The sequence below is a fragment of the Squalius cephalus genome (genome assembly GCF_949319135.1).
Source record: "Squalius cephalus genome assembly, chromosome: 13".
Lineage (NCBI taxonomy): Eukaryota > Metazoa > Chordata > Actinopteri > Cypriniformes > Leuciscidae > Squalius > Squalius cephalus.
In genome coordinates, this window is record NC_137134.1 from 26,439,484 (window position 1) to 26,463,311 (window position 23,828).

The 23,828-nt window shown below is 38.3% G+C and overlaps 1 protein-coding gene across 4 annotated transcripts in view; it reads right to left on the reverse strand.

Moving 5' to 3' along the window:
• The window catches only part of LOC307169790 (uncharacterized protein), a 98,022-nt gene that overhangs the window by 48,669 nt on the left and 25,525 nt on the right, over window positions 1-23,828 (reverse strand). For all 4 annotated transcript variants that reach the window (XM_079890611.1, XM_079890612.1, XM_079890613.1 and 1 more), the window contains exons 2-3: window positions 11,229-11,373; window positions 2,531-2,724 (exon numbers count right to left, since the gene is read on the reverse strand). In XM_079890611.1, the coding sequence (XP_079746737.1) occupies window positions 2,531-2,724; window positions 11,229-11,373 (339 nt within the window). The remainder of the gene's footprint in view (window positions 1-2,530; window positions 2,725-11,228; window positions 11,374-23,828) is intronic.

Here is a 23,828-nt window from a genome sequence, read left to right on the forward strand (position 1 = left end):
CAGTGCTGGTCTAAAATCTCCCACAGGTGTTCAGTTGGATATAGATTAAACCATTCAGCATTTAATTTAAACCATTCAGGTGGCATTGTCCTCGTGGAAGAGACAGACCACTTCCAGGAGGATTAAAAATTTTATGATAAAGGTGATCACTCAAAACAACTTTGACCCACTGAATGTGTTTTGGCACTGCTAGAAGCACACAGGCATTAATTTTGGAGTAGGTTGTAGCTAAACTCTGTGGACCTCCAGGAACATGGATTGGAGACCCCTGCTCTAAGAAGATGAGTGGACCAAAACCATACCAGCAAAAATGCCCCAGATCTCCTCACTTGTAGGAGTCATGGGTTCAGGTTTTTCCTTTATTAAAGGTTGTAACTTAGGTGTTAATAGTCAAGTATGTTAGTTAGATCAGTGAAGTAGACCGTTCAGAGTAACAGTACAGTTAGTAAGAGAAGTTGCCTTTAACACTAGAACTGCCATGGCAGTCATTTTGACCATTTTGAATTTTATATCTGCAATAACTTTGTTGAAAAAATAAATACAATCCTGCTGGTACCTGACTTTTCCTAAAAGTGTCTGTATTTTCATTTAAAATGTTTTTCATATAAATTACACATAAGGCAAAAAACCTGAACATATTAACCTATTTCGGCCATAGACGGTCATATTGACCGCACTGAATTTCGCGGTATTATTATAGGCTATACCAATATACACAACAATAAATTGTGGTAATAAATACACTAAACATATTCAACAACAAATCATTTAAATGTAATGATATTCAGAACAGAACAAGAATGAAAAACATAACTATAAACAAGCTAAACTGAAATACTTAAGCAAAAGTGAAAGTAAGCGGTGTTAGGCTCACGTAACTCTCTAATTAGAATCAAAATGTTTCAACATGTATCTGGATGGTAAACTATTCTTTATTATAGGCTTTGTACTTTACTCACATTCCAATATCGACGGAAAAAATCATCCTCTTCACACGCGCAAAATGGTAAAAATTGCAGTGTAAGGGGATAGAATATACAGTTTGTACAGTATAAAAACCATTACGCCTATGGAATGTCCTCACAAAGATAGTGAACCAGACGTGTGTGTGTGTGTGTGTGTGTGTGTGTGTGTGTGTGTGTGTGTGTGTGTGTGTGTGTGTGTGTGTGTGTGTGTGTGTGTGTGTGTGTGTGTGTGTGTGTGTGTGTGTGTGTGTGTGTGTGTGTGTGTGTGTGGGTGTGGGTGTGGGTGTGGGTGTGGGTGTGGGTGTGTGTGGGCCACGTCCAAGTGCCATGGCAGTCATTTTGACCATTTTGAATTTTATATCTGCAATAACTTTGTTGAAAAAATAAATACAATCCTGCTGGTACCTGACTTTTCCTAAAAGTGTCTGTATTTTCATTTAAAATGTTTTTCATATTACACATAAGGCAAAAAACCTGAACATATTAACCTATTTCGGCCATAGACGGTCATATTGACCGCACTGAATTTCGCGGTATTATTATAGGCTATACCAATATACACAACAATAAATTGTGGTAATAAATACACTAAACATATTCAACAACAAATCATTTAAATGTAATGATATTCAGAACAGAACAAGAATGAAAAACATAACTATAAACAAGATAAACTGAAATACTTAAGCAAAAGTGAAAGTAAGCGGCGTTAGGCTCACGTAACTCTCTAATTAGAATCAAAATGTTTCAACATGTATCTGGATGGTAAACTATTCTTTATTATAGGCTTTGTACTTTACTCACATTCCAATATCGACGGAAAAAATCATCCTCTTCACACGCGCAAAATGGTAAAAATTGCAGTGTAAGGGGATAGAATATACAGTTTGTACAGTATAAAAACCATTACGCCTATGGAATGTCCTCACAAAGATAGTGAACCAGACGCGTGCGTGCGTGCGTGCGTGTGTGTGTGTGTGTGTGTGTGTGTGTGTGCACGATCGAACAGTGAAAACATAGGCTACTCCGTCATTTTGTTCAGGACATCTACGGATATTATTTATTTATAAATGTATAATTAAACTTGTTTAAATGTACAGTTTGGTGTTGTTTTGTTTTTAAAAGACATCCTAATACAATAAATGCATTAATCTCTCAATTGGGTATTTATCATTAAAGATATAGAGTTTTAAATCTACAGTAACGGTCAAAATGACCGCTTGCTGCAGTTCTAGTAGTTATGGAATTCTGGCACTTCTAGTGTTAATCAATGCACTGGATATGAATGTACCCTTCTTCTCCTTTTGTATAGTCCAAATTCAAATTCGCCAAATGTTAAATGAGTACCTACAACACATCAGGCCATAATCATAAAGGTCAATTTATAATCTGGCTATTTGTGCCATGACAACAAATCAGCAATCAAAGTTCAAAAAGATGTTAAAAGTTCAATAACCAGGATAAAAACCACTTGAATACCCACTTCTCATCCCATTAGCAGCTTAACCATTTCAAATTTCTTCAATAAAACCAAAAATAAATAAAAATCAAAAAATAAATCTTACCATGCCAGGATTGTCTACAAGCCTGGGGAACTCCTTCAAACCTTCCGGAATGCTTTTAGACCCATTGTTGCGGATCCACTTGCCTCTGTAAATAGCCGTTTCCTTCATATAATTTTCGACTTCAGAGATGGGATATTTGTGGACCTTCAACCACTCAACCATCTCCTGAGCCTTTTCGAGAGGCACTCCATGTTCTGTAAAATAAGAATGATAAAGTGCAAGCATAAAAGTACTATTGTGTTATGTGCAAGTAGTAACTATAGCCAGCTTTTCAACCAAGGATTTTATAGCGACACAAATTAATAATTTTTTTTTTTTTAGGGATGACGTCATTCCGCACACCATTTAAATGGTAAAAGGCCACCTGGATGGAAACAGCCTGGAGACAACAAATTTCACAAACTTTTTTTTCGCATATTTACTTTGTCAATAACAAAATAGCGTTAAAAACCGGATGGAAACTTGGCTAATGCTGCCTGGTTTTTTTAATCTGCATTAAGCAATTTATGACCACTATAGGGTGTCACGGTCACGGTCAATGTTAAAAAGGCTCTCCAATCTGTATTATAGTTATAAAAGAGACACTAATGCCCCCTTGTGGTTAAATACATATTAAGTTAAGATATAGAAGACGTGCATTAACGGAACAGTCTAGCTATTGGGGCGTGGTCTATATCGCACATACACAGAAGAAGTTTGATGGAGTTATGCTGCTTGTTAGATCGATTCTACAGAGTGCGTTCATATACCATTAGAACCATTACTATTTGCATGTGGCTGCAAATTACCATTAAAGAGATATACGTCTCTGACCGGACGTCTTGTGACTGCTCATTCTCCACCAGAACATAATATAATCTCCCTTACAAGTGGTCCTTCGAGCCGGAGTGAGGAGCTGTCACAAGTAAGATGTATCAGTGTGATCCTGACACCAGACCTGAATCTCCTGAGCCCATTGTCAGACCCAGGCGATCAGTGCGTCTACCTAATTATCTATCTGACTATGAGGTCACCAGATACCACCCAAGGCTACAGTCACGGGACAGAGCAGACACTTCTTCTCCTGAACTGAGTGAAGATTCTGATCCACCAGGAGCAGCTTCACTCAACATAGCTGCTACCTACCATGAACACAGACCAAGTCCTCAGCATGGGCAGCTAATAGAATGGAGCTCTATCAGGGAAGATGAACAGCAGCATAAAATCTCCTCTCCACATTCTGAGTTGTCATCGGTGGTCTTAGCAGAGTTTCAGCAGCTTAAAAAAGAGAATGATGAACTGTGGCATTTTGCAAATGAACAGATGAGACTGTTGGAAAAAAGGAATGAGGCTCTTGAAGCACAGATGAAACAGCTAGTAGCAAGTAACCAGCCCAGTCATCATTTAACGGGTATGTCCTCACCAATACCACAGCCTCGTCTTCATCCCCCACAAAGAGCCAAAGAAGCTAGGCCTGTACCCTTACCTCGATCAAAGCTGTCTAACAAAGTGAGTGATGGTGCAGATGATCAGGTCAGACATGACTTCCTTTCCGACTTAGATCAGAGGCTTAAAAGGCTTGAGATGACTTCACAGCAGACCTATTCCAGTCCTATCTCACCTCGACAGTCTTCCCCCCAGAGACCCTCACACTACAGCAGAACAGATAACATCACAGGTGTCAATCGTCTCACAGAGCAACGTATCCCTCCCAGCCAAGAAAGCACTTACCGTGGACCAGCTCCCACCATCCCAAACTTTGTGAAGCCAGACCCAAGAGAGTTTTCTCGGTTACGAATCGCATTGGAGAATATTCTACCAGCTGATGCCACTGAGAGATTCAAGTTTCAGATACTTGTCGACCACTTAAAATTGGAAGAAGCTCTGCTTATAGCCGATTCCTACAGCAACTCATTGTATCCCTTCTCAGATACTATGGAAGCACTTAATCAGCAGTATGGACAACCCCACCAGCTGGCCCTTCAGAGAATAGCAGAACTTATGGATGCCCCGAACATCATCAGTGGAGATGTGAAAGCTTTCAGGATGTTTGCATTAAGAGTTCGCTCATTAGTCAGTATGCTTCAACAGCTGGGCAAGAAGGGTTATGTTGAATTGGAGTGCGGATCCCACGTAACAAGGTTATTGTGTAAACTTCCACATGATCTGCAGACAAGCTTCAGAAGGTTTATCTATCCCCACCGAGTATCTATCCCTACATTACTGGATTTCTCAGCCTGGCTAGAGTTCGAGCTGCAGGTCCAAGAAGATAATTCCAGGTTCTCTCTTTCCATAAGCCAGAATAAGCCAGTAGCCATGAGCAGAAAAGGACAAAGTAAGGATTCGAAACGTCAAACAAACCCAACAAGTATATTCCTTGGTACAGAGAAATGCACTGTCTCAAGAGCCATGCCAGTGAAGGATACTGAGTTTAAGTCCAGGGAGAGAAACATCTTCTGTCCATATTGTGATGGACATGATCACTACTTGAATGGCTGTTCTAGTTTCAGTCAGTTAAGCAGAGATAAGAAAGTGAAATGGATCCAAACAAACAATCGATGTTGGCGTTGTGGGAGAGGGCACCAAGCGGCAAAATGTAATCTCAGAACTCTTTGCAAGATCTGTAACGGCAGACACTTGTTTGTTCTCCATGAGGTTAATAATCGTCCTACCACAAAGACCAATGACTCTCCTGATCCTGGATCATCTGAGAGCTGCCTAGTGAACACCACCACAGAGACCTTGTACTTAGATCGACCCGCTGGCAGTCGTCAAGTTTTGTTAAAGCTTTGTAAGGTGCTCTTAAGGAATGGCAATCATTGCTTGGAAACTTACGCCATACTAGATGATGGGTCCGAACGTACAATACTCCTTCACTCTGCAGTTCAAAAACTTAAGTTGACAGGTCAGCCTGAAGAACTGGTGTTACGTACAGTACGTCAAGACCGCCACAATCTACGAGGGGCTGCTGTTGCTTTTACAGTATCACCTGCCTTCCAACCTGAGATTTCCTTCAAGATACACAAGGCGTTTACCGCTGAACCACTCGGATTGGCTGAACATACACATCCAGTCAGTGAGTTACAGAGCAAGTATCGGCATCTACAGGGATTACCGCTGCAACAGATTGATTCCGTACAGCCACTCCTCCTCATAGGTTCTGACTATCCACACCTCATTACACCAGTTGAACCAGTTCGTCTAGGCCCTCCAAACGGACCTGCTGCCATCAGGACCCGTCTGGGTTGGACACTGCAGGGTCCCACTCAAGAAATTAAGCATTGCCTCTCAGAACAACAGTGTCTCTTCACTTCTACTTCCTCTTTCCCTACCGACCTGTATAATCAAGTGGAGAGATAATGGCAATTAGATGTGCTTCCGTATCGCAGCGAGAAACTCATTACTCGATCCAAGCAAGATCAAGAGGCCATTGCTTTACTCGAGTCAAAGACGACTAGAGTTATGGTTGATGGAGTTGCTCGATACGCCACTCCATTGCTTCGGGTGAAGAACATGCCCATACTGCAAGCCCCAAAGGAGAGTACCCTGCCTTGTCTCAGAGGAATAGAAAGAAGGTTAGCCAAAGATCCAACTCAAGCAGCATCTTACAGGGCCGAGATGAAAAGGTTGGAGGAGGAAGGATATGCTTCAGTGATATCTTCAGAACAGGTGGAACAGACAACTGAAGCATGGTATATCCCCCACCATATGACTCAGCACAATGGAAAGAACAGAGTCGTTTTCAACTGTTCCTTTCAGCACAGAGGGAAGAACCTGAACCAACTGCTACTTCCAGGTCCTACATTAGGCCCTACCCTGATGTCCGTTCTGCTAAGGTTCCGTGAGCACACCGTGGCTTTAAGCAGTGACATCAGGGGAATGTTTCATCAGGTGCGTCTGTTGCCAGAGGATCGCCCTCTGGTACGCTTCCTGTGGAGAGATCTTAAGAGAGAAGAGCTTCCCCAAGTCTATGAGTGGCAAGTCCTTCCCTTTGGGACGACATGTAGTCCATGTTGTGCAACATTTGCATTACAGAAACACATCATGGATCATAGTCAACCAGGAGAAGATGTCCGTGAAAGCATTGAGAAATCCTTCTATGTGGACAACTTCCTCCAAAGTTTCAGTTCCAAGGAGGAAGCAGAGTCAATGGTGACAAAGTTGCGAAACCTCTTAGCAACAGGTGGGTTTGATTTAAGACAGTGGGCCAGTAACTTCCCTAATGTCCTGAGCCATGTCCCATCTCATGCTAGGTCTACCAGCATTGAATTGTGGCTGACACATGGTCAACCAGCTGCTCAAGAATCCATGCTTGGTCTACACTGGCACTGTATATCGGACACACTGTCATACAAGTACCGTCCCATTGACTACTCAGTACCCACAATGCGCAACATTTACAAGGTCTTGGCCAGCCAATACGACCCATTGGGTTACATTGTCCCTTACACTACACGAGCTAAAATATTAGTTCAGCGCCTGTGGGACAAGAAGAGGGAATGGGATGATCCCCAACTACCAAGTGAGTTACTCCACGCCTGGCAGGCATGGGAATTGGAGTTGCCAGACCTCCAACTCATCTCACTCCCCAGGTGTTATGTCACTGCAGAGTTAGACAAGACCCAATGTCTGAGAGAGATCCATATCTTTTGTGATGCCTCAGAGCAAGCCTATGGCTCCGTAGCCTATCTACGGACACAGAGTCCCCAAGGAGACATAGAAGTAGCTTTCCTGACTGCCCGTTCAAGAGTTTCCCCCAAAAAGCTTCAGTCAATCCCTCGTTTGGAGCTGTGTGGTGCCTTAACTGGAGCTCAGCTGGCTAAGCTTCTGATGTCAGAGCTTAGCATTCCAATCCAGAATGTCACGCTCTGGTCTGATTCAACTACTGTGCTAACCTGGATCCAAGCTGACTCATGTAGATTTAAGGTTTTTGTTGGAACAAGAGTAGCGGAGATACAGGAATTGACCGACCCAGGGGCTTGGCATTATGTAGATACCAAAACGAATCCAGCCGACGACATCACACGTGGCAAAACTCTGGCTGAGTTGTCCAATCCAAGCCGGTGGAACCAGGGTCCACCATTTCTCCTTCTGCACACAGATCAGTGGCCTAAGAGTCCACTTCTCCACCTACAGAGTGAGGATGAGGAGGTGAAACGAGATACTTTTTGTGGGTTTACTGTTCCAGACAAACATCCAGCGTTGCCTGATAGTGGTCAATTCCAGTCCTATGATGAATTGCTCCAAGCTACTGCACAGGTATTGCATGGGGCGGCCTCAGATAATGATGTTCTGACGGCAGATGAATATCAAGAAGCCGAACTAGCTCTCCTCCGCCTGGCTCAGAGCCAAAGTTTCCCTGTGGAAGTTAGCCATCTTAAGTCAGGTAAACCTTTGGTAAAATTTGGAGGCTGTTGGGAAAGGGAAATCCGATCCCTTAAAACTGCCCTTTGTGCTACTATAGGGGATCAGATTGTAACCGAGGAAGTTCTACGAACTGTACTTGTTGAGATTGAGGGCATTCTCAACTCTAAACCCCTCGGTTATACGTCTTCTGATGTAGCGGACTTAGACCCAGTCACTCCTAATATGTTGCTTATGGGGCGGCTGGACCCATCCATACCTCAAGTGGTGTATCCACAATCAGAGATGTTGAGTAGAAGACGCTGGAGGCATAGTCAGATTATGGCGGATCATTTCTGGAAACATTTTATCCGCAATTACCTGCCAGGACTTCAGTCACGCCAAAAATGGCAAAGAGATTCAGGAAACTTAACACCTGGAACTATTGTCATGATTGTTGACCAACAGCTCCCTCGGTCTCTGTGGCCAGTTGGGAAAGTTACGAAAGTTCTCCCTGGAGAAGATGGTAGAGTCAGGGTGGCTGAGGTTGAAGTAAAGAACAAAACCTACCTTCGCCCAACTTCCCGTCTGATCAGTCTCCCTAATCTGCCAGACTGATGCTCCTTAGAACTATGCCCAAACAGAGATCGCCTTTTCCAGGATACACATTTACAGAGGAAATGTGGGGGCGGCTGTTAAAAAGGCTCTCCAATCTGTATTATAGTTATAAAAGAGACACTAATGCCCCCTTGTGGTTAAATACATATTAAGTTAAGATATAGAAGACGTGCATTAACGGAACAGTCTAGCTATTGGGGCGTGGTCTATATCGCACATACACAGAAGAAGTTTGATGGAGTTATGCTGCTTGTTAGATCGATTCTACAGAGTGCGTTCATATACCATTAGAACCACTACTGTTTGCATGTGGCTGCAAATTACCATTAAAGAGATATACGTCTCTGACCGGACGTCTTGTGACTGCTCATTCTCCACCAGAACATAATATAATCTCCCTTACAGTCAACCTTGTGCATGCACGTTTGTCTGTGTGAGCAGAAAAATCTGGCACCTGTGTGAACTGTGAGCGGACTGTCATGTTCAGGAGAACTATACTTTGGGCTTAAAGGGATAGTTCACTTTGAAATAAAATTTTGGTATGTTTTAGCTTACCTCAAGGGCATCCAAGATGTAGGTGTCTTTTTCCGCAGTAGTTTCAATTTTGATATTTTTAGGTCAAACCGTTCTTGTCTCTCAGTCATATAATGCAGGTCTGTGGTCACTGTATCAAAGAGCATGCACAGAGTCCAAATTAAAACAATTCCCCATCGTCCAAATTAAACAATTCCCCATCGTAAGTACACATTGATGGCCTAAGACACGAAACGAGCGGTTTGTGTGAGAAAACGAACAGTATTTATACAGTTTTTACCTTTTGTACACAACCACGTCCAAGTGATCTGAGGGCGCGCGCTTCCTGGTATGTGACGTGTATGCAGACTAGTGGTGCAACGGATCATCATTGATCCGTGATCCGTTCGGATCAATATCTTCGGTTCGGCACACACGTGATCCGGGGATTGATTTATGAAAAAAAAAAAAATTGTGCGCATGTTCAGTCCACACACAGCGTGGTCATGGCAAGCGGAGGAACGGAGGAGCTTGAACGCCCCACGTCTTTTAAATCCCCTGCAGGGCTGCCAACTCTCACGCCACACATCCATTTTCTCACGCACAAAAACGCGGGGCAAAGAGGACACCGACAGACTAGACAGAGCAGGTTACTTATGATATAAAAAATTCTCAGCTCTCAGATTTGGTCACCTTTATAACGAAATTCAAACAATAAATACCATTTTGGCGCTTGTAAATGTGACGCGACAGATCCCTGGCGGCACGTGAACCGATCATCTCTAGCTAATAGTAAATACACACGAATGAACAATGTTGAAAAATACAGTACAACTTACCGAAATGTATATTCCTCATCCATAATATCGACCAATCAATCAAACAAAGGGGTCAATAAAGTAGCTGGAGAACAATCATGTCACATAACATATACCTCAGGAAAGCCATTTAATGACCATAATATATAGGCTATAGCACGTTAGTTGGCTAGAAAAAAAGAGCTATAGAGAGTATTTTGCTAAATATGTGTACTATATTACATATTTATTATATTTTTACTTATATCATTAAATAAAGTTGTTGTTATAATAAAAAAACGCATTATTTAATTTGAGTTATTTTTTAAATTAAATAATACTGCCAGCTGATAGGGCTCTCTGTATGTTTACAGCATTAGGTGAGATGTTTTTTTTTTTCTTGAGAAAAATGCCTGTCTTGTGTAGCCTACCTAATATTTATCCAAATGAGTCAATATTAAATCAAATCACAATAATTGAATTGAAATAATAAAAAAAGTGTAGCTTACCAGAAATTGTACCATGTAAACATTGTAATGTTTGTCACTAAACCTAAACCTACTAAAATGGTTTGACAATCACAATACACTTATTGTGATGCAATAAAAGGTGCAGACATGAGGCCATATTCGGTTGTTTAAAACACATGCTGAAAGTGCTTGAGCCACGATACAACATCCCGTCGCGCACCCACTTCAGCGAAAAAGTTTTTTATTAATGGTCATTGGTCCATGTTTAAAGGAAGGAGATATGCCTTTTATGTTGTACTTTAAGTTGTTTTTCATTAATTATGTTAAAAAGAAGATATTAAGCCTTGTGCACTTTAAGTTGATTTTATATATTTTAATTTAATACTTGTATTCTTTAATAGTTTAAAAGTGTTAATAAACAAAAAGACAAAACTTATGTTTATTTGTCTTGTCTTTTTTTTTTTTTTTTTTTTGCTGATTCGAAAAATGATCCGATCCGTGAGGTTTTTGATCCGTTGCACCCCTAACGCAGACTGGTGCATTGATATATACACTAGATGTCGCCTCGTTCCAATGAACTGCCGTAGCCAAGGCGGCATCTATTGTATATATCTATGCACCAGTCTGCGCACACGTCGCATACCAGGAAGCGCACGCGCCCTCAGATCACTTGGATCAAAAATATCAACATTGAAACTACTGCGGAAAAAAAGACACCTACATCTTGGATGCCCTTGAGGTAAGCTAAAACATACCAAAATTTAATATCAAAGTGAACTATCCCTTTAAGTGCCAAATGGCCACTTACAGCAGAAATAAAGCTGTTAACAGCCTGGTATAAAAAAGTTCCCTTTATAACAACTGTATGATGAATTTTAATAACACCTGTTTGACTAATCCTTTCAGAGACCTAGAATGATGACTTTCACATTTCAAGAGGTCGTTACCTTAAATTGATTGAAAATTATGATCCATTACCTGGTGTAGAGATTATATGGTCCTGCTGTGGTTCTAGGTGACCAGGTTGTTTTAACTTTCTCATCCGTTTCCTAACATTCTGCTGACGCTCTTCCAGGAAACCTGTAGCAGGCCTGTGTTTTCGTCCAGGTGTGTACCAAGCTCCCTGTAACATCAGAATAAATTCAGATTAAAGGGACCATGATTGGGTGAAGCATAGTGTTGTACAAGAGATGACTGAAAGGGATTTTAAGGAGCCATCAAGAATTTTCCTTGAAAAGTTTGTTTTATAAATATTGTTTGTTTGAAAAAAAAAAAAAATGTATAAAAAAAAATGTCAATATAGACCCTTTTCACATATCCAGGTTTCTCAGAAGCGGAAGTCGTCATAGTTGGGTAATTTCTATAGCAGTGAATGAGAGGCTACATTAAATATATTTGTACGTTCCCATTTGCTCAAATATCAAAAGAAAAACTGTTTTCACAACTGTTTTTTTTTTTACAAAACTTCCAATTTTACATTTATCTGTGCATGCTACTACCCCTGTTGAAGGTCACATTAGTGTTGCACAATATACTGGAACTGGAAAGCTGTCAAACTGACATTGTAAGAATTGATCAATTAGGAAATTCCAGACAGTCTGTTTTGGGGGTGACCAGGCCCTGAGAGGACAAAAGGACCTCTCTGGAGATTAGCATTTGAACTGGCTCTCATGCACCATCGAGACGAAAGTCTCACCTCCGAGTCATCTAATCTACATCTTTTTCCCTCTCCCCTCTCTCTCATGCTCAGATGATCATCTGAAATCACCCAAGAAAATGTATAGTTTAATGTGAATGATTATCACAGTATTTTCATGTTTGGTATCATTTAAAATGTCACAGTGCGACTGGTACAGATATCTCATATCCAGATAGATAAAATAAAAGGTAATAACGTTTTTAAGAGTTTATGGATAACTGACTTACAAGGGAAGGTGGTCTCTCAAGCAAATGGTCACACCCCCATGAAGATGCGACCACTGCATGCAAATTTCTATTGTTAGTACATGTGTCCTTGTGAAAGGTTTGTCTATTAAAGAAATTGCAACAGGGAGATCGAGGCCTTTTCTGTAACTCAGATTTGCCCGTGAGGCTGAGAGATTGAGATCTCTCATCCTTATGTCTATTTCTTAATGTTGGGTTTGCATCTTTTCCTTATTCCGGAGAATTTGATGTTTTGTATCGATTATCTTTGAATTGATTATGAAATTGGCATGATACATTTACCTGACATAATAAATTATTACATGATTATTCTGATTTTGACATTGTTCATTTAATGGTTAAAAGGAATAGTCAAACATTCGCTCACTTTCAGTGAGGCACAGATATTATTAAAACCTTTCATTTATGGAGTCAGATGAATTAACGAGTAAATACATATGATCAATGTATTACAAATTTAACCAACCAATACTTTGCCTGAGTGAGGACAGAACACGTGAAAACCTTCCGTGTATTGGCGAACCGGCAGATTGGACCAATATAGACGGGTTTACAACATTTACCACAAGATCAAATCCAACAGCTCTAATTATAAATCATTATTATAAACTTATTATTGCAAAATCAGGGTAAAGTAATGAGACAGTTTTCAACACAATGTTATGTACTTGCTCAATAACTGAAATCTATGGAAGTAAAATAATGTCAAATATTTTTGAAATAAAAAGCCTGTTGAATTGCACTACTTGAAAAAAAAATAGGCATTGCATTAACCATGCTTGCATTTTAATGCATTGTATTTTTAGGGCTTGCATTTTTATGGGCTGAAATTCAACATGGTTGAATATTTAAGCTGTGAATATTTCAATTAAAAACATTTCAAACACCTTTTCATTATTAACAATTCAATAATCCATATTCACCTTTCATATTTCACTTCTAAAATATTCAAACTGTTTAAAAATACAACCTATAATATTCAACAGGCAATTTTCGGTTCATTTTATTTCGCTTTGCAAAATTCGCTTCCACAAATTCAGTGGTTCAAATTCGACAGTAAATTCAACATTGACGTCCAGGAACTGCAGGAAAAGCAATAGATTACCGAGCATACTCTCCATCTGCTGTTAGTCAACCTCACCAGCAGGTGGTGCAAACGCGCGTGTTGTTGACGAAGACCAGCAACAGTTAGAGCAAGTCATTCATTCATAAAACTCATTTACAGCAATGTAAGTGTATTTGTGATTATTATGACTAGAGGTCGACCGATTCATCGGTTTTGCCGATTAATCGGCACCGATAGTTGATTGGTGGAACTATCGTTATCGGCAAAAATACATACCGATAGTTTTTCCTGGTTTTGTCCGTTGCTGGAGCGGCTGAGAAGCGCGCGCTGTCATTCATTACACAGTAAGAGAGAGCTGAGAAGGGTCTGCTGGCATCATGCAGTACAAGAGCGGCCTCTAGAGGTGTAATAAAAACTATCGCTGATGCCTCGTGTTGTTTATTTTCGACACGTGATGTTGCGTGCTGCACTGAGAGCACAAGCTGCGCAGAGAGCGCTGACATTAGAAACGCGTTTAAAGCACTGACAGCTAAAAGGTATGTACAGTACATTTTGTCATATCATTATAAAGTGTTTAATTTGTTGACTAAATGCTGCATTAGTAGAGAAAGAACAGCACAACAGTATGTTTGTTTGCCTTCAAGGCTGAGAGGATGCTAACATTAGTAGTACCTCAAGCGGTTAAAACACTGACAAAAATAAACGTAAGTCCGACCCGAATGTTTAATGTCACAATTGTTACCTCTATTTGCATTAGTTTATATCCAGCTGGTCACTTTTATGCATTGAATATGCAGAGAAGTTGCATATTTTAAGAGACGTAAGATAGCAAACTGATATGTTCATACAGCCGACAGAAACATATAAACAAATCAGAAAAGCATTCGATTTCGGTTATTTTTTCATCATCACTTGAATACATATTTTGTTATTTTGATTAGATAATCAAGTGTTTATAAATTAGAAGCAAAAGTGTGAGACTATACATTTAATATTTATGTCATTTTAATGCTCTGGCATTGTAGATATTTAAGCATGACTGTTTGGATTTATATGAAATGATAACACAATAAAATGACATATGTAACATTAACTAAGGTTAATAACTGCTGTATAAGGATTGTTCATTATTTGTTAATTAACATGTACTAATACATTTTTAAATTAAGGTTTTTATTTGTTAACCATAGTTAATGCACTATCAAACATGAATGATCAAGGTGCAATTGTATTGCTCAAATAATATACCGATCAAATTTTGTTACTTTTTATTCAAGTTGGCTTGAAAAAGAACAGTTAAACAGTTACATTTTGAATGTAACTGGTTTTATTTGTTATTTAGAGTATTACTTTTTGTTTCAGTTTGAATGGATGTCTTTTATTGACTTCAATATTTATTCATATTATATATTTATTTCATTTAGCATGTTTTCATGGTTCAATACAGTTTTATTATTTTTATAATAAAGTTCAGCACTGTTTTACTTGGAGTGTTATGTTTGTTTTTATCCAGTATCAATTTTAAAAACTATCGGTTGATTAATCGGTTATCGGCAAGTATGGCCCAACCTAGCTATCGTTATCGGTAAAATCCACTATCGGTCGACCTCTAATTATGACGGCTGTTTTATGTTAAATTCAGTGCCTTCACGGTTACTTTTCCTGTGTAGCCTACATGCATCTACGGAGCCCCTGAGGGGACCTGTGAAAAAAAAAAAAAAAAAAATAGGACTTTCGCGTGCGCACGAGAAACTTTCGCGTGCGCACGGGAAACTATCGCGTGCGCACGGGAAACTATCGCGTGCGCACGAGAAACTTTCGCGTGCGCACGAGAAACTATCGCGTGCGCACGAGAAACTTTCGCGTGGGCACGAGAAACTATCGCGTGCGCACGAGAAACTTTCGCGTGGGCACGAGAAACTTTCGCGTGCGCACGAGAAACTTTCGGTTTGCGTTATAGCGTCATTAATACAAATGTGGAAATATGGATGATGTATATATCATTTATGTTGTTGTTTGACGTTTTGAAGTGTATATTTTAGCAAAAATCTCAAGCAAGGTGCTATTAAAGACAAGACTTAGAGGCATGTTTTAGTCACAATTCAAATAATTGTATTAACTTTGAATATAGGCCTACTTTTAATAAACTTTGTATTTGTATGTGTATTGATAAAAAAATAAACAACAGGCTAATAATCTTCTGCTATTGAGATGAAGGAAACATTTTTTTAAAGAAGTAAAGTTCACAAGATTGCTATTTATCTTGATCAAACTGTTCCGTCATCAGCTCTTCCTCAGTTCCGCACTGCAGAATAAAATAGTCATCCTCTGCTGCAGTTGTACGGATTCTTAACGCATTTATTGCAACCACATTTCATATTTTTCTCATCAAACAACCAGATTAACGAATGGTTCGACACAAACCCGTACCGAAGAGCTAGACAGGTCTTTCTTCTAGACATACTGTATATAGGGTAAATGACGACTGTTGGTCTACCATGGTCGCCCTCGTCCAGTAAGTTTTAAATAATAATAATAATAATAATAATAATAATAATAAATTAAGATATAAATCAATATAATTCGTTGTAAATTAAATATTTTAAACAATAGCTACAAAAAGGTAATAATTGACTGTATAGTCCTAACGTTCATGCATGAACTGTCATTCAGACTTACTGTCTAACAACCAGAGAACAGAGAACATCAGAGATATTAAAATACATACTCTTCTGAGTTTTATGATGTAGGCCTTTTTTATTAAAATGTATTAGCCTAGAATTAAGGATGCGCGCTTGTGCGTGGCGCGCTCAGTCATGTTGAGAGGGAAACACGCATTATATTATTAGGCTAGTCTATTCAGAAATAGTGTAAAAGACCTGTAAATAAAATACAACATTAACATTATAAACACTATTAATGACATATAGGCTATGCATATTTTACTTCCCCATAGCCAAATCCTTAAATGAATGGAATCAGAAAACAACAAGAAATGAAAAATAAGTAACCACTTATAATAATAATAATAATAATAATAATAATAATAATAATAATAATAATTATAATAATAATAATAAATGCATAGTAGTCTATAAAAATAGCCCATTGTGCCCTTTATTACAAACAACTTTTAGCCTATTTTAAACGCCAAGCCTAAACGAATTTATTTGAATCGAAACTGAAACTATACTGCAAAGTTGGGTTCGCGCATCTTTCGTTCGGTCCAAAGTTTAATACTGAACAGGAATTAACAATCATTTAATAATGAACCGGCTGTGATGTCAAGTTAATGCCAGAAGTGAACCGATGTTGTTAATAGCGCGATTCGCCGGCGCCATCACTTGGATTTGTTCCTCACTTGGGGAAATTAAGAAATTTTCTATATCCAAAAGCTGCAACCATATTGTTAAAAGCGCTATATAAATGAGGGCGACTTGACTTGACCTGACTAGAAATCGAAAAAAGAATGATGACAAAGAAAGCTGATGACTGTTCAATGAACATTGTGCAAAACATTTTTGTGTTCACAGAAGAAAGTCTGAAAAAGACAATGTTTTAAAATTTATATAAAATATAAATTTTAGATACATGTTTGATTTTTTTATTCAAACTGCAATTTGTGTAATTGAATCAGAGTGTCTTTCGTTCAGTATAGTTTTTTTTTTATTTAATATTTAAAGTAGAAAATTAGAAAAGAGTTCCTTTTTCGTTTTATAAACAATATTTCTAAAACGTTTTTCGTTCTGAGGTAGAAAATTTAATAAACAGCTTGAATTGTTCGATTTCTAGTCAGGTCAAGAGAAGTCGCCTTCATTTTTATATATATATATATATATATATATATATATATATATATATATATATAAATTCATTCATTTTGTATATAATAGAAAATTATTGTAACAGATTGTTTATAGGCTACAGGCTTTACAACAGCTCTTGGATAAAGTTCTACACATCCGCATCATGTTGTTTTCTTTCTTTTTCAAAGGCATGACATTTTGTATTCATTTTGAATGTACACAAATAAAAATATACATTTTACTGTTTCGAATGACAGAGTATGAAACGATAAAGTATTAAGTTATTTCCCCAGCTGAGGAACAAATTCAAGTGATGGCGCCGGCGAATCGCGATATTAACAACATCGGTTCACTTCTGGCATTAACTTGACATCACAGCCGGTTCATTATTAAATGATTATTAATTCCTGTTCAGTATTAAACTTTGGACCGAACGAAAGATGCTATTTTTATAAGATGCGAAAGATTTTATTTACAGGTCTTTTACACTATTTCTGAATAGACTAGCCTAATAATATAATGAGTGTTTCCCTCTCAACATGACTGAGCGCGCCACGCACAAGCGCGCATCCTTATAAATTCTAGGCTAATACATTTTAATAAAAAAGGCCTACATCATAAAACTCAGAAGAGTATGCATTTTAATATCTCTGATGTTCTCTGTTCTCTGGTTGTTAGACAGTAAGTCTGAATAGTTCATGCATGAACGTTAGGACTGTACAGTCAATTATTACCTTTCTGTAGCTATTGTTTAAAATATTTAATTTACAACGAATTATATTGATTTATATCTTAATTTATTATTATTATTATTATTATTTAAAACTTACTGGACGAGGGCGACCATGGTAGACCAACAGTCGTCATTTACCCTATATACATGTCTATACAGAAGAAAGACCTGTCTAGCTCTTCGGTACGGGTTGTGTCGAACCATTCGTTAATCTGGTTGTTTGATGAGAAAAATATGAAATGTAGTTGCAATAAATGCGTTAAGAATCCGTACAACAGAGGATGACTATTTTATTCTGCAGTGCGGAACTGAGGAAGAGCTGATGACGGAACAGTTTGATCAAGATAAATAGCAATCTTGTGAACTTTACTTCTTTAAAAAAATGTTTCCTTCATCTCAATAGCAGAAGATTATTAGCCTGTTGTTTATTTTTTATCAATACACATACAAATACAAAGTTTATTAAAAGTAGGCCTATATTCAAAGTTAATACAATTATTTGAATTGTGACTAAAACATGCCTCTAAGTCTTGTCTTTAATAGCACCTTGCTTGAGATTTTTGCTAAAATATACACTTCAAAACGTCAAACAACAACATAAATGATATATACATCATCCATATTTCCACATTTGTATTAATGACGCTATAACGCAAACCGAAAGTTTCTCGTGCCCACGCGAAAGTTTCTCGTGCGCACGCGAAAGTTTCTCGTGCGCACGCGATAGTTTCCCGTGCGCACGCGAAAGTTTCTCGTGCGCACGCGAAAGTCCTATTTTTTATTTTTTTTTCCACAGGTCCCCTCAGGGGCTCCGTATGCATCTTTCTCTACCGTGAACGAGATTATAATGTTATTCCCCGATGCGGATGTACAGATCCAATGTTAAATTTTTGAGGTTGACATATTTCTCTTGGTTGTTTAGTTGCCTTAACTTTATATTGTGGCGATGTGCTGCATGCAGGCTATTGGGGTTTCCCTCAATACTTCTGGACATATACAACGCTTAACGTAGATTAATGGACTACAGTGATGTAAAAGACCAAACTCGCAGGCAAGCAGATGGACTCAGAATAACGCGCAAAGCTTAATGCTGAGCGTTTCCCAGTGATAGACTGGCATAAAGATGACTTGATGTTGGACATTCGCACATTTAGGGACCGTCTCTAAAGTGTATACGACTTTGGTATACACGTTTCTAACTCCGATAGGCGATAGGCGATAGCATTTGAATAGAACGACTTACAGTCATAAAACCAACTGTAAAGTGTGCATGCAGTGTCAGGCATAATGCGCACCCTTTGGATTTGTGATATTTATTCAAATAAATTTAAGTTTGCTATTGAAGTTAGAAACGTGCATGCCAATGTTGTATGCAACTTTAGAGACGGTCCCTAAATGTGCGAATGTCCAATGTCAAGCCAATTTTACATTTAGTCATTTAGCAGACGCTTTTATCCAAAGTGATTTACAGTTAAATTAACAATAGGACAACAATATGCAAGTGCTATGACAGTTTAAGCTAATGCAATACACGTAGGCATACTATACATAGTATATCAGTATATGTATATCACCAGTAGGCTTATGTATATCGCCACAGTATATCACGAAACGCTCAGCATGAAACTTTGCGCGTCAAGTTCATATTCTGAGTCCATGCTTGCCTGTAGCCTATATAGTAACCTACAGCCTACTTCCCCAATAAGGTGCAAGATTGATCTTTCATATCACTGTATTAGTACATTAAGCTACGTTAAGCGTTTTGTCCCAACTGAAGGGGAATCCTTGAGTATGAGGTATTGAGGGAAACCGATTATAATCCTGTTCATGGTAGAGAAAGCTGATGACATGTAGAATACACAGGGAAAGAAACAATGAAGTTATTGAAGGAAACATAAACACACAGCTTTTGTGTGTTTATCATATTTTCCGCACATACTGACACAGATAATCATTTCCATTTTATGAATGAATGTCTTCGTCAACAACAAGCGCTTTTGCACCATCTGATGGTGAGGTTGACTAACAGCAGATGGAGAGTATGCTCGGTAATCTATTGCTTTTCCTGCAGTTCCTGGACGTCAATGTTGAATTTACTGTCGAATTTGAACCACTGAATTTGTGGAAGCGAATTTTGCCAAGCGAAATAAAATGGCCCGAAAATTGCATGTTGAATATTATTGGTTGTATTTTTAAACAGTTTGAATATTTTGGAAGTGAAATATGAAAGGTGAATATGGATTATTGAATTTTTAATAATGAAAAGGTGTTTGAAATGTTTTTAATTGAAATATTCACAGCTTAAATATTCAACCATGTTGAATTTCAGCCCATAAAAATGCAAGCCCTAAAAATACAATGCATTAAAATGCAAGCATGGTTAATGCAATGCCTATTTTTTTTCAAGTAGTGCAATTCAACAGGCTTTTTATTTCAAAAACATTTGACATTATTTTACTGCCATAGAAATCACCCAGCCCTAATATGTATACCGTGTGTATATATATATATATTTATTTATTTATTTATTTATTTATTTATTTATTTATTTAGTTGTACATTTTTCCAAAACAGTAACAAAAAACTTCATACAATTAAAGTTATAACTTTAGTCCCCAGAATAACCTCTCCCACCATAATAATTAAACAAACATAAAGTTAGTAAACAATTAACAATAATTGTAATAATAAATAAAAAGCACAGAAAAGGTAAAACTATGTATTGATCCTTTTATGTAAAGCTGGTTTTACTTATGTAGCTAGTGCCTGTATCATCCTTTAGGCATGGAAATTCATACACAAAGCCATGGCAAGTCCTTTCTTTGTGTCTGAGCATGGCCTGTTATGTAAACAACAGAAGTTGATGAAGTTGTCAAAAAAGGGGCAATATGGTAGGCTTTTGCAGAGGCCAATATGATCTTACTCAGGCTTCACATAAGTAATTAGGTACTCGATGCTAGTGCTGTATCGTGAATAAGTCACGGTTGAAGGGGGTGGTTAGGTATGCGAAGCGAAGTAACCCCTTCAGCCGATCTCTCTCTCACATTACTCTTCTACATAATACAGTAAGCTTCAATGAACAATATCAATTGAGAAGATATGTTTATGTTGCAAAGAGTGGTTGCTAAGGGTGTTGTGCAGTGATACACAGAACCGTTGAGTGAAGCGTCATAGCTGTGCTTTATTGTAAATAAAACACAGCTATTGACCAGTCAGAATCAAGGACTGGAACTAACCATTTATAATTAGAAATAATGTTGGTATTTTCATGTTTAAACGCTAAATAAAGAGAATGGCCAATTGACCTTTCGCCGGCCCCTCCCCCAAAACGGCCATTGTCCAATAACACATCATAGCAACCGTTACTATGTGAGCAGGTCCGACAAACATTCTCCGTCCACGGCGTTTGGAAATATGTGGAATAAGGGCTGCCTCCGACAAAAAACATGTTCTAGTCGACTATAGTTATTCATTTTAGCCATTAGTGGACAAATCGCCCCTTTACTTAAATAGGCTATATAGCCTACAGGATAATGAGCATTTACGTAATATAGCCGCACTCAAGCGCACGACCCCAGGCGGCTTGCCACAAAGAACCGGTAAAAGTAATTTGGGGTCAGTAAGATTTTTAAGAAATTAAGAAAAGTTATAGGCAAGGATGCATTCAGTTGATCAAAAGTGACAGTATAGACATTTATAACGTTAGAAAAGCTCATATTTCAGAAAACTCTGAAACTTTCTATTCATCAAAGAATCCTGAAAAAAAAAAAACAAAAAAAAAAAAACAGTTTTCTACATTGATAACAATCAGAAATATTTATTGAGCAGTAAATCAGCGTATTATTCCCTCAGGTAGGTTGCATGTTTTCTTGCATGGGTGGATGTTGGAATCAATAATCACGTTGTTTGCATTTGCCTAAACTGATTTGCCGAAATCAAAATGCTGACATTGAAAGTCCCTCTGGGAGCGGTAAATCAAACAATGATTTGTCCCTAATAATGATATATTATATCATAATATATTATATATTATCATTATTATTGATAGGATAACAGGTGTCGTCATCAGCACTGCTGCTGTATCAGTCAGTGGTTAGATCAGCTTTGGAGTCAAAAAAACAGGACAAGGGAGATATAAATTATGTATTATTAATTATGACAAACAAATTATGCCCAAAATACGGGACATTTGGCAACCATAACGTTAGTTTTTCCCTTCCCCAAGAACAAAGCACATAATGTTAGCAGGGCTGAACCTGAACAAAAAAATTTAAATCAAATTTGCTAATAAAATGTGCAAAATATAGCTAACAGCTCAGATAACTGCGATTGTCTGCAACAAATCGGAGAAAATCAAGACAGAAGAAGAGGTACGATGCCTACGGATGTTGGTTGATCACAAACTTCCAAGATGCCGTCTGCAAGTGTCTTTTATGTCGATTGCGTGGGTAGCCTATTAGAGATTTTTTTGCGATTGTCGTGGGGTTTCTCAGATTTCGCTTGGGACCGGTAAGCATTAGCCTCGATAATCATGTCTCCTTCATTGCGTAGGCTATTTTTATATTTTGAATATATCCCTCCACTGCATACTGTAACCCCTTTTGCCTCGATCTGGAGAATATCACGGAGGTATTGCTCCAAAAAAGGTCACTGACACGCACAGGTATACCTCTTCCCGTCATGGCAATCTGTCGCGCTGGTAGTGTTTGACCATTTGTTTGTCGGACGTAGCAACAGTAACTAAGGGGGGCGGGGCTCGGCGAAAGGCTAATTATGTCTTCTAAGCACTTGGTAGCTGCTGTGTACACATGCTAATTTAAATATAGCTCACTCACGTTTCCCCATTGGTTTCCAGTGTAATGGAAATTTTTGATTTTCATTGATTGCAGTATGAATCTCCATTTGCAGTAAGACTTTGAAATAATATTATAGCTGACTTGTGTTTCTGAACTAATGTGAACACTGTGAGACAAAGGGGGAGACAGCTGAAAACCCCTTGGGATCAGAGGTGGTCCCATTTGGGACTTCTGAGTTTGTAGGAATAAACTCAGAAGAATTATATCACTAGAAAACCTGTCCTTCTATAGATAAGAGCCGGCCTGTAAGAGACCTTGGAAAAGATATAAAGGCTCCGTTTCTTCCTCCCTCGTTGTCGCACTTGTTCCACAGACTGTACTGGTGACTTCTGTGTGGCAACTGGGCCTTCTTGCAAGAATAAAATACTTTTAATGATCATTTGAATTTCAGAGTGTCTCTTACACAGTGATGACTGTTTAATGAGAATTTTTGCCACCACACCAGCAAGTGGGATATAAGGAGTCTTACAAGTAGGCTCCTCTGTTTGGTGGTAATAGATTGCATTTCATCCAAACTCTTTACTATTGATTTCCCTTCAAGGGAACGTTGCAATATCTGACGAATTTCACATATAAAAAAAATAGAATCACAATGAAAGAGCAACATAACCTTCTCTGTGAGGACTTTTTGCATTTTGTAATATATTCAAATAACTTTGAGCAATTGTAAAAGCAGTTCCTTTTCAGTTTCATTATCATTACATATTTGGTCAATACCCAATACAAATGCAAATAAAGTCAATACTTACAAATGCTGGATAAAGTTGCAAAGCCACGGTGAGAGGATTTGGGGTCGGGGTATGTTCTACCATCTCCATCTCTCCTAATTCTACCGAACTGTTACTCTCTGTTGGCGGGTTGCTGAGACTGGCAAACTAGAGAGTTACAGTTCAGACATTTATACACTCATCGTAGACATGAATGCAATGGCAATACTGGGCTTTCATGTTTTTTAACTGCTATTTTACTGGGGCAGAATGATTGTACAACATACAACTTTAATTACAATAAAAAAATTCCTTCTGTTTTTCTGAAATCAATACAGGGTCAAAAATATACATATATCTACTCAAATTTAAATCAATACAACTGAAAGTTCCAAAAATATTGAACTTGTCAAGGCCAAAGTTTCTCAACATCCTGATAGTTATCATGATTAACTACAACTGGTAG